The sequence below is a fragment of the Malus sylvestris genome, chromosome 9 (genome assembly GCF_916048215.2).
Source record: "Malus sylvestris chromosome 9, drMalSylv7.2, whole genome shotgun sequence".
In the NCBI taxonomy this organism is placed as follows: domain Eukaryota; kingdom Viridiplantae; phylum Streptophyta; class Magnoliopsida; order Rosales; family Rosaceae; genus Malus; species Malus sylvestris.
In genome coordinates, this window is record NC_062268.1 from 32251852 (window position 1) to 32264397 (window position 12546).

Here is a 12546-nt window from a genome sequence, read left to right on the forward strand (position 1 = left end):
TTTGGAGGGAGGAATGAGAGATTTAGGGAAATGAGTACTTTCATATCAATATTATCATAAATTTAGGGTATTAAATTTGGTTATTTGTTCAAAATTCCGCCGACGAAATGAGCCTAAAGTAAGGGGGTAGGTGTCGTAATTTACAAATTATCTAGGGGTTATTTAGGTCTTTTGGAAATTTCATTCAGGACAAATATGCGGCCGCGGGAAAAAACACGACCTGAGAAACAGCAGAATGCTAATCAGACAAAGAACAAGGCCCCTCCTAATCCTAAATTTCTTCCGCCGGTTCACGACAACCGAATCGACTCAGCCCCAACTCGCCACCGCCGCCCCATCCCCGGTCGACCCGGCCCACCTCCTCCGGGTCTGCACCATTCTCTACCAGCAACAGAACTCGCCCGAGTCACGTCTCCACTCGAACCTCAACTCCTCCGCCTTCCAACTCACCCACGAGTTCTTCCTCCAGGTCTGCAACTCCTTCCCCCTTTCATGGCGGCCCGTCTACCTCTTCTTCCGCTACACTCAGTCCCACCACCCCCGTTTCACCCACACCGCCGTCTCCTTCAACAAAATGCTCGACGTCATCGGCAAGTCCAGGAACATCCAGCTCTTCTGGGACACCCTCCATGAGATGGGACGTCGTCGTTTGGTGAATCGCAAGACTTTTCTGATTGCTGTCAGGACGCTGGCCAAGGCCAGGGAGTTGAACAAGTGTGTAGATTTCTTTCACGCCATGAATGGGTTTGGATTCGGGTACGATTTGGGGAATTTGAATATGGTGGTTGAGGATTTGTGTGGGTCGAAGCTCGTCGTTGAGGCGAGATTTCTGGTTTTGAAGCTGAAGGAATCGATTCGGCCCGATGGGTTTACTTACAGGTGTTTGATTCAAGGTTTTTGCGATGTGGGTGATTTGATCGAGGCTTCAAAGATTTGGAATTTGATGGTGGAAGAAGGGTTCGACCCGGATATCGATGCCGTTGAGAAGATGATGGAGACCCTTTTCAAGACGAATCGATACGGCGAGGCGCTGAAGGTTTTCCAAATGATGAGGGTGAGCAGAATGGAGGATTTGGGTCTCTCAACTTACAGGCTTGTGATTGAGTGGATGTGTAAAAGGGGCAAGATTGAGGAAGCACATGAGGTGTTCGAGGAAATGCACAAGAGAAGGATTGAGGCAGATAATTTGACATTGGCGTCACTGGTTTACGGGCTTTTAGCAAGAGGACGAGTTACAATGGCGTTCAAGGCTGTGGAAGGGATCGAAAAGCCAGATATTAGCTTGTACCATGGGTTGATCAAGGGGCTTTTGAGGTTGAGAAAGGCGCGCGACGCGACGGAAGTGTTTAGGGAGATGATCAGAAGACGGTGTGAGCCTAACATGCACACTTATATCATGCTATTGCAAGGACATCTGGGGAAGAGGGGGAGGAAGGGATCGGATCCTCTGGTGAATTTCGACACCATTTTTGTTGGGGGTTTGGTGAAGGCAGTGAAGTCGTTGGAAGCCACCAAGTATGTGGAGAGGGTGATTAAAAGAGGACTCGAGGTCCCTAGATTTGATTACAACAAGTTTTTGCACTATTACTCAAATGAAGAAGGGGTGGAGATGTTTGAGGAGGTGGGGAAGAAGTTCAGGGAGGTCGGGTTGGTGGATTTGGCGGATATTTTTCAGAGGTACGGGGAGAAAATGGCGACGAGAGATGGAAGAAGAAATAGGGCAGGAGAGACGTGAAGAGAGGTTGAGAGTCCCTAAAGCCCAACAAATTTTTTATTATGACGGGAATGCTAGTGGTTAATCATATTTTTATGCAAGTGAGGAAATATTTTATCCAAGTTCCCTGACCAATCACGGATGATCTATGTGATGGAAAGAAGGGTATCTAGGATTAGCCTTCCCCAAATCCGATGACTATTGTTTGAGGTAGAAGAAGATGATGATTCTGTATATACAGAGACAGACAGACGATAAAATTTGCTAGCAGATAGCATATTGTATGTGTAAATAATTTCTCTTAATAAGTACATTTTTTTTTAATATTAGATAATTATTATTTTGCTTTTCTTATGTAAATATTGTGTATCAAAAGTGAGGGTAAAATTAGAAAATAAGTATAAAAAATAGGGTAAAATAAAAAAAAAATAGGGATATGTTGTCATTTTGTCAAAATGTACAAAAGTACTATTTTGCCCTCATTTTGTTAATAGTGTATCCAAAGTGAGGGAAAAATAGGGAAAAAAATGGCAAAAATTTGACAAAAAGGGTTCTCTTAATAATAATATAGATTTAACCATTGCCTGTTTTTGCATTACTTGCAATAACTTGTTGAAAACTCAACATTATAGAATTGATTATGAATTATTTATAGCTCTATATAATTTAATTATCTTTACTGTTTTAGGTTCATTTTCCTTTGTTATTTGGGACCAAAGTATTAAATATCGATGATATCGAAAATATCGGTAGTTTAAAAACACGGAAATTTCGATGGAAATTTCGGGATATTATCGATATCGATAAAAATTGAATAAAAACCACGGAAATTGAAAGAAAAACTTGAAAATTTTTATTGAAACTTTGCAGGATATTTATTTAGTCAATTATCTATTAGTTTATCACAAAAAATTGGAATGAAATGCATTGCATAATAGATATAACTGATTTAAGTTGATTATATAGCGAGCTGACAAACATTGTGAGTGTATAAAATATGTAGTGTTGAGCAAAAATTGTACATAATATGTAAACAAATAATTCACTCGACACAATTTCACCCTAATTCAGTTTTCCGAAGAGGGTTTTATTAATTCGAGTTCGACCCATTCTAGGCTACACGCCTATTAATTACAATCTTTCTTTTGGGAAAGAAATACCCTTTGATTCCAATTCGAATAAAAAAATGTAACTTGAGGAATTTGATGTTTGTTTGATTTTGTGACTGCACATAGGTTGAACCCTAGATTGCCTACGTACCCTCTTGAGGGATCAAGTCACTCGTAGTTCATGGATTTGGTATTTATTTGGATTTGATGCCTTGTGCAGTTTTAGCTCATGCGGGCGAGGAGCATAGTGCCTTATGCAGTTTTAGCTCATGCGGGCAAGGAGCATTTGAAAATTTGATATGGCTTCATGCCATTTGAGACTTTTCTTCGGCTTTGTGTCATTTGAGACTTTGATACGGCTTCGTGCCCCTTTGAAAACTTTTCTTCGGCTTCGTGCCATTTGGTATTCGATAGCAGGAGTGAATTTAGTTTATATAAACCAGGGATTCGTTTCGGTTTCACGGTTGCGTCTAAAATTTGATATTAGACTGCCTACGTATCCTTAACGGAATCAAACCGGCGTAGTTCGTTAAAACTTGATATCATGGTTGTGTCTGAAAATTGATATCAGACTGCCTACGTATCCTTAACGGAATCAAACCAGCGTAGTTCATAATCTTGATTTCATGGTTGTGTCTGAAAATTGATATCAAACTGCCTACGTATCCTTTAACGGAATCAAACCAGCGTAGTTCGTAATCTTGATTTCATGGTTGTGTCTGAAAATTGATATCAAACTGCCTACGTATCCTTTAACGGAATCAAACCAGCGTAGTTCGTAATCTTGATTGACTTTTGAAGCGACTTTATGCCTTCGAGTTTTGACGAGGCTTTGTACCACTTTGAGATTTGATACGGCTTCGGGCCAGTTAACATAGCTTCATGCCACTTGAGATTTTGTTGCGGTTTCATGTCATTTGATATTTGATTTTTCCTTTGACTTTGTGCCATTTAAAGTGGTTTTTGTGCCACTTAAGCGTAGAGAAAAATTAACGGGTTTATTTTTGATAAACCCACTAATATTTTGTTTTTTTTTCTCTCTGGCTTGGTACCATTTCTTACTCTATATTTCCTTTTCGTTTGCCCTTTCTTTCTCTAATAGGTTTCTTATGAATTCAATCCTATTTGAAATAGGATTTTGAAAGCATGAAAGCTGGATCCTTTTTTTATTGTGACAAAGACTTGTTTTGATTTGTCTTTCCTTTGTCTTGGGAATCCTATTAGTTTGTCTCCATGCTTTTCATAAAGCCCATAATTTAGATGGGAACCATGACTTTCCTTTGTACTCCACGTGAGTGGCTTTCCTGTTATCAAAGAAAGAAGACCACATCATATCCATCCTTTTATTTTCTTTTATTGGAACTTGATGGCGCCTTGTCCTCTTGTTGCAGTTCCTATTCTTCTATTTATCATGGGGCTTTGAACCATTTAACCCAAATGTCCTTCCAATCTGACAACAAGTTGTATTATTATTTTCTTTATGTAACTTAAGACTTCTAAGTCCAAATAGGACTCGGTTTCAACAAACTCTCTTCCTCTCCATGTGAGAAAACTCCCACGTGAGGTGCAAATTTCATTAGTATTCACGCCTCCTCGCAAGATGTCTTTGGCGATTCCTCATTCTCTTAGCTCTAAAACCTGGTGGTTTTCCTCCAGATGCAGGAAACTATTCCGATATATTTGGGATCCCGTGGATTTCGCTATATTTCAGACTTCTATTTGGATTGAGTATCCGTGGATTTCAGAGTGAAAATGGGTAAGGTTTGTTGGAGTTTAAATTTTTTTGTTCCAATTACTTCGTTTTTCCATTATTTTCTCTTTAAACAGCAAAGTCCCACTTTACGCAGGACACAAGAGTTCTCATCTTCCTGCTGCCCTATTCTTTTGCTTGTGTGCTTCCTCTGCAGATCGAAAACTCAAAACAAAGAGGGGGAAGAAATCGAGCAGGTTACCCATTTTTGTTCTTTATGTTCTGGGTTCGTTTATGTATTTGGAGTGAAATGAAAATGTAGCTGCAATGAGAATTTTATTAATTCTTTCGTGCAGGCATCGCAGACTTGGTTGTTGGATTCTGCATTGAAAACAATTGTTGACCCATGGCTCCAAAGGTGAGATTCTGCATTCAGAATTTTCTTTCTCTTCTTTTGTCTTGTAGCAGTTGTAAGTTTTATATCAATGCTTGGTCAATATTTTTTTGACCCAATGTTTGATCAAACTGATAGTCACCCTTAGGTCCTTCGGTCCTTTAGCTATATATTTAGAAGTTGGCAAATCTTATTTCTCTTCTTTTGTCTTGTAACAGCTGTAAATCTTGTTTTAATGCCTTTGGTCAAAGTTTTTGACACTGAAAATCTGTTCCATCTTCACGTGGCAAAGAAGGCTTTGAACCTTCTTTTAATTTTTACAGGAACTTTTCTTCCTTTAATCACTCATTTTTGTCAACATATGCACCTTTTCCTTGTTCCCTTGTCTCTTTTATCCAATATGATAGCTATGTGTATGGCTTTTTAAAGAAACAAACTCCTTTTATCCAATATGATAGCTATGTGTATGGCTTTTTAAAGAAACAAACTTTTCTTCCTCATCTTCTTCACGTGAATGATTTTGAGATGTCTCTCCCCTTGGATTTTGAATTCTTCATTTTCTTTGGACTCTTATCCAAATATTTTTTTTTTAACAAAAGGCATCCTCCATGTTTTGTACCCGTGGGTAGCAAGAACATAAAACAGAATAATTTCTTCTCTCTTTCTTGTGTTGCATCTTTGTATATGTTATTTCCTTGCTGTCCTATTTCTCGGGACTTAAACTTTGAAATTGCACTTGACAATCTGGCGAAGGAGTAGACTGTTTAAATTTTGGTTTAAAATTTCACGGGGTGGTCTAGGCCACCCCGAAGAAATTCATGGGATTCTTGGAGATTATCTCTGCTGCAGCTGGGGAGGATATTTAGAGTCTCCAACTCCATTTAATTGATGAAGAACGCCAAACAAAAAGGCAAAGGCCTTATATGCCTTTGCTTGTTTCCCTTTCCTCATTTTTTGTTTCTCTACTGCTTTTCAGTTTTGTGTTTGCTGCTACAATGCTTTTTTATTTGCTGTGGTCTCTGCTCTCATTTTGTTCTTTCTGCAACATAACAAGAGAAAATAATAATTTAAATAGAACTTGTTTCATACCTGGTGATGAATGTTCTTCTTTAAATCTCGACTTGAAAGCACGAAATGGTTGAATAGCTTGCTCTCTTTCCTGGCAGCACCTTGTTGCTTTTGGTATTTTCTCTAAAAGTTGCTCTTATTTTCGGCAGAGTTTCCCCTCTTTTTTCTCTGTCTCCCTACTTGCTGCAGGTGATGCCTATTTATAGGCATCCTAGGAAAGCTCTAGGATTTGTTACGTGGGGGAATTTGGAGGCCATGAACTCCTGCCACTTTTACTTAACCTCTCCCACGACTTGTGCAGTTTTTTTCACGTTTTGCAGAGAGATAAGAGGTTTCTGTGTTGCACGTTTTTCTTCCCCCTTTTGTAGGAAGAAATTCATTATTATTTTTTTATTTGTTTATTTCTGGATCTTGCTTTGTATGTAAGGCCCATTCTTAAATTTTTGGGCTGGTTTACATCTTTGTTTTGCCTTGTAGTCTGACCCAATTTGTATGGACTATTTTTTTTATGTTGTATATTTTTGTTGTTCAACAGATTGCCCCCTCAAGCTTTATACGTGAAATTGTTTTGAGCGTATAAGGCTTGATATGTCCATGTCGAATACTGAGCTTCTGACCAACCTGCATTTTATATTTCAGGGAATAAATGCAGATGGTCAAATTTGTACCCAACGAGCTGTTGATAAGGTCGGGAAAGAGTTTGCCGCGGGTCTAGGGTATAGGCGTTCTTCTCCATTGGCTTCACTTAACTACAACTTTTCTTTCAGTGATCCCCCTACCTGGTTTCTTCCTTCCAAAGTGAACTCTGGTCATCTTGATTTTATTCCGGAAGATGGTACTATCAAGGTTGGTCGGCATCAGGGCGATTTATTTCAGGCTTATACTCTGATGAAAGTGAATAATGAGGCTGATGGAGACACCAAGTTTAAAGTTGATCCAAATTTTTTCCGCTTTTACACAGAATGATCCGAGAAAAGACAGATTGGGGTTTGAGTGTGAAGGTCACAGGTTGTGCTACTTTTCAAGTTGGTGTGCTGGAGTGGACAGAGACTATTTTACGAACTTATGCAAGTGTGCTGCGTCAAGCAAATATTTATGGTGCTGTGGCAGTGTCCCGTTATCCTTACAAATACTCCTCTAATGTATGGAAAGCTTTCTGTGAGCTATGGGGACCTTTAACCAATACCTTCCACCAGGGAAATGGGGAAATGAGCATTTCATTATATGACTTAAAGGTGATAGGTGGTTTACCAATTCTCGGTGCTCCTTATGAAGAGTTTGTTCCTCCAAATGATGACCTGTACAAGAAAGAGGCTTACCCGTCTACTCTTCCTGAACTTTTGAGAATTCATTCCCAATTGTGCAAATTTTATGGGCAGAAACATATATTTTGGAATCAATGGTTGGACCATTTTTATCGAGGAAAAATAGTTTATGCGGGCTATGGTGAAAAAAATCAGCGGATGTCCCCGAATGAGCAAAAGATCTTTAAAGCCCGAGGAATCTTGTTGGAAGTCACAAAAGAAGGGGCCTTGGCTGCATTTTTGGTATTCTGGCTTTGTAGATTTGTTTTGCCATTAAAGGGCGGTAAAGTGAGACCCGAGACTTTTCCCATGGCTTGTTTAATGGCGCAGGGTTCTAAAGTCTCTCTTGCGCCAACTGTTCTTGGCTATATTTATCGCGGTCTTGGGGATATCGTTTCTTGTCCGAGGGGACCTGGCTTCACATATATTTCCATGCCGGTTCACTATATTGTCGGTTGGCTAGGGGAGCATTTTCCATTTTTATACCGATCTCGTCCTGATAGTGATTTTCCTGAGGGTTATCCTCAATTAGCGAGATATGCGGGTATTGAACCCAGGGAGGTCAATATATCTCATGCGAGGTTTATCTTTCGGAGCGACAAATCTGTTATTTATCGCCCAACTGTTTTTGTGGAAGAGAAAGGTTGCTCTTTGATGGATAATGAAGACCTATCTGATGATTATTTTGAATTTTTGGTCTGTGTTCGCACTGCAAAGCTTCCTGTCAGAATTGGTGAACACCTTTGGCTAGAACCATATTTTCCTAACAGATTTGCTCGTCAATTTGGCTTTGATCAAGGAGTTCCAATGAACAATTTAGCTTTTGGTGTTTCTAGTAGACAAAATTGCAGTGTTGAAGCTATGTTCGAAGCGCAGACGGTGCTTCTTAAAAGGAACACCGGATCTCTTTTTTATGTTCCATGTTCAACACATCAAGGGATCTGTACCTATTGGTATTGTAAGTGGTGGAGGACTTCTTGTGTAACATATCTTGGGATTTCTTTGGCTGATATTTATGCTATCTTCAATAAGCGTCCTCTTAATAAAAAGACAGTTTTTAGTGTGTCAGTTCTGAGAGACATAACTCCAGGTTTGAGAAAAGAGTTTTTGCTTTCTGAGGTGGGATTTGATAAGTCTCCTGGCTTGCAAGCAGTTGGTCAGAGTTCTAGCCTTTCTAAAAATAAGAATACAATGGCTGACCAGGAATGCAAGGTTATCTCGGAGTCTTCTTCACCAGGATCTTCTTTAGGGAGTAGCCATGATGTGAATTTTAAGCGTGCTCGTTATGAGAATTCTGATGGTCCTGGTGGTGTGGATATTGAAACTGTGACTGCTGCAGATAATTTTACTCCAGAAATTATCCCTGGAAACTTAAGTACACCATCTGTGAAGGTAACGAACCAGCCTTGTAGGGGACAGTCAGCTGCCTATCTGTCAAATGAAGTTGCACCATCATCCTTGCAAGAAGTGACGGCATCCATCCATGCTTTGTTTGGCTCGGAGGTGAGCAATTTTAGGCAAGGATATATTATTAGTGAAGTAGAGAATATTTTTGTCAAGCTTTCCTCTTGCAACTCACCTACAGAAATTCTTGGCTGCCATGAGGAAGTGAATTTGGTGCTTGATGTTTTGGTTCCCATCATTAACATTTTGGAATCTGGTCGAACAGAGCTCGAGTGGTTTGTCAAAACCGTTCGCCATATTTTTGCATGTGCTTCACAAATTTCTGATAATGCCAAGATTATTGATCAAGGTAATCATATTCGCGATTTGCTTCGTTGTCATGATGAGTGTTTGTCAACTAAGAAGGCCTTCGAGTCCGAGTTAAACAAATCCATTCAGGAGCTTAAGAAAATTGAAGCTGAGGAACTGCCTGTTAAAGAAGCAGAGGAGATCGCTCGTGTTCTTCGCCAGCAATATGATTCTGGAAAACATGCTGTCAAACGTCGAGTGAGTGATCTTAAAGCTTCTATTGAGCGACAGAAGAAATTGGATGTGGAGCTTCGTCAGTCTCGAGCTGATACAAATGAAGGGCTCCTTCCGGATGTTGAGCGTGCTGAAGTTTTGAACAAATCTGCAGAAGAAAGAATTTTGAACTCGATTGCCTCCCTGCTCCACTTTTGCAGTAAACCGGAGTAGGGATCCATGTGTTTTTCTTTCTATTTTGCACTCCTGCTATTTGGGATATTTATGTTGGCCTTTCCTTTTTTTTTTCGCAGACTCTTTTGAGCAAACTTGGTTGATAATAATGGGTTCATTGAACCAGAATATTTGAGATTTATTTGAATTTTTTTTATGTTATTCAAACCATATTCCTTTACCCATTTCCCTTGCTAAGTTTACGTGCCGTGTTCAACTTCAACATGTCGTACCTTTACCTATATATATATATATATATATATATATATATATAATATACATAGATATGCTTTATTTGGTAGATTTTGCGATGAAGGTGTCCTTTTTTATTTCCGCAGCATATTTCTACGAACGGTTGCACCATTTTCAACCGTGGCTGCTGTTTTTGACATTTTAGTCATGTATAGCTGCTGTCAGTATTTATGAGCAAGTGTAGTTTGATATTGAAAAGACTCCACACTGCATATTTCCTTGTAGATAGCTGCACCCTTAAACATGGCGATTGCTTTCTAATTTTTTTGTTCATACGGCATGGTTCCTCGTAGATAGTTGTACCATTTTTTAAATATGGCTGCTACTTTTGACATTGCTTTAGCTTCTTTCATCACTGTACGTAAGTGAACATCACCTATGTTTTGTCATTCTCAATTTAAAACTCTCGTATGCGAAGAGTTCAAAAAACTAGCATATGACAATTCGAACAAATGCTAATTCCATTGGAGAGAAAAAAATATAATTTTTTTTTTATGAGTTATGGCTGCATCTAATTTTAGGGATCAGATTGCCTACGTACCCTGTGAAAGGATCAAGCCAAACGTAGTTCATCCCTTGATTTCGGGAAAGTGGTTTTTACGGCTGTATCTAGTAATAAAGCTAGACTACCTACGTACCCCATGAAAGGATCAAGCCGAACGTAGTTCACCCCTTGATTTCGGGAAAATGATTTTTACAGCTGTATCTAGTAATAAAGCTAGACTACCTACGTACCCTATGAAGGGATCAAGCCGAACGTAGTTCACCCCTTGATTTTCGGGATTTGATTTTTATTTTTATTTTTTATGACTGCACCCATTTTTAATGATAGGCTGCCTACGTACCCCTTTTTGAGGGATCAAGTCATACGTAGTTCAGAGGAAAGGATTTATCTTGACTTGTTTCCTCTGCACTTGTTTCCCTCTCGGAGTTTGTGAGGCATTAGCTTGCCCCCTATCCTTTATTTGGGGATTATTGCTTGAGCTCAGTTGATTCGTCACCATTCTCTTCTTTTTCTTCTTAATGGTAACGCAGTTTACTTAAGTTGAGTCACAAACTTCTTCCATGCTTACTTTCTCAATTGTTCCATAAGTTTCATTTTTTGGAAGTGGAGGTGCACTATTGAAAGTCCTGAAGTCGATGCAAGTACAAACCTGTCCATTTTTCTTCTTGATTAGAAAGTAGGTTGGGAATTGTCTGACAGACTTAATAGGCTCGTTATCAGATTCCTTGCTTTTTTCTTTGCTACCAATCGTGTTGACTTGAATGTCTTGTACCTCTTCTTGCGCATCGTCATTTTTGTCACAATTTATTGTCACCTTTTGGGTTTTGACTCTCCACTTTTTGCTTTTATGAGACTTCTTAGGTTGAGAGTTGATGATTTTACCAAGTCGTAAGAAGACAGAAATTCGAGGTGGCTTGCTGCTAGATTTTTCTTCAGTGAACATTGCTTTCTCGAGATCAGTAAAGCCTTCAAACTCATGATTCTTGGTATTTGAGACAAATGCTTTAAACATATCATTTTCTTGGTGTACTGTGACGTTGATGGCACTCTTTTTAGCTTTGCACCTCTTCGCTTTTATCTTTAATGGAACCTTTGATGAAGACTCATTTCTTTTTAACGAAACAATGCGACCCTGTCGACCATTATTCCTTTGCAAATTTGTTGAGACTACCAAATTGCCCCCAGGAATCGATTGGTTGATTTTGCGTAGAGGCTTTGTGTAGTTGGTCATGAGTGCTTCAAATGCATTTTGGATTTGTTCCATTGCCTTCTTTTCAGGTTCTCTTCGATCTTGTAATGAACAATTGAGACCTACTTTTCGAGATTTCGGAGTTTTAGAACTCGCGATTTTGACTAGCCTTGATGGCTTTACCCTCTCCATAACTAGTGATCGTGATTCCTTCTGCACCACCTCATTTTTTGTTGGTTGCGAAAAAGTGACTTTTGATTGTTTGTAGAATTTTGCATCTGCGTAATTCACTTCTTCACCCCTAAATGGGTCGGTATCCGCTAGGACTTTTTTGACTTCGCCATTCACCAAAAACTTGAAGCATTGATGGAGTGTAGAAGGAACGACACCATATGTATGAAGCCACGGACGTCCCAATAAAACATTATAAGATGTGTCAGCATCGATTACATGGAAAAGGGCGTCGGAGTACAACTCCCCTATCTCCATTTGTAATGCTATCGATCCCATTGCTTTTTGTCCGACTTGATTGAAGCCTTGAATAGTTAACATTGATGGTGTCAGTTGACGAACATTCATCCCCAGAGCTCGAAGTGTTCGAAGAGGAAGTAGGTTTACTGCTGATCCACAATCAAGCAAGATTCGATTTATTGATGTATCTCCCACTAGTCCACTGACGTACAAGGGTCGATTGTGGTATTCGTCTCCAAGTACAAGGTCACTTTCGTCAAATGTGATACTTGCAAGGCAGCAAGCGTAATACTTTGGTGACGTTGTATCCATCTCTGTAAATTTCAAGCTTGTTTCAAATACTTCAGGATTTGTTAAAGCCATGATGAGTGCTTCTCTAAGCTCCTTAGACATTTTTAGAGCATCGTACACACTAAGGAGAGATGGGATGCGCTTAAGATGGTCGACGATGTCGTATTTGCCATCTTGGGACTGTAATACATCTTTTGTATGTCTCTTAGAGGTACTTGCTTTTGTGGTTGAGACTGAAATTTCTACCGCAGGCTCTACAGTGGTAATGACTGGAATTTGTCTTGCACTTGGTTGATCAGAATGTTTGACTGAATCAACTACTTCTTTTCCTTCTTTCTTGTCCGCAGACGGGATCCTTTGGCCAGAGCGTAGAGTTATTTCATCTACCTCATCATCGTCGTGGATTTCACATGAGGTCGT

At 39.5% G+C, this 12546-nt stretch overlaps 1 protein-coding gene and 1 pseudogene across 1 annotated transcript; both read left to right on the top strand.

Annotated features, from left to right (window-relative positions):
• Window positions 1–212: 212 nt before the first annotated feature.
• LOC126582564 (putative pentatricopeptide repeat-containing protein At1g26500) lies at window positions 213–2068 on the top strand. Its single transcript, XM_050246703.1, has one exon. The coding sequence runs from the start codon at window positions 236–238 to the stop codon at window positions 1733–1735; it is 1500 nt and encodes a 499-aa protein (XP_050102660.1). The 5' UTR covers window positions 213–235; the 3' UTR covers window positions 1736–2068.
• A 2165-nt stretch (window positions 2069–4233) lies between these two features.
• On the top strand, window positions 4234–9580 carry LOC126582558 (uncharacterized; annotated as a pseudogene).
• The last annotated feature ends 2966 nt before the right edge of the window (window positions 9581–12546 follow it).

Bases quoted from the DNA above. Each gene is read 5' to 3' on its own strand.
- LOC126582564 (XM_050246703.1), top strand. From the start codon at position 236: ATGCTAATCAGACAAAGAACAAGGCCCCTCCTAATCCTAAATTTCTTC.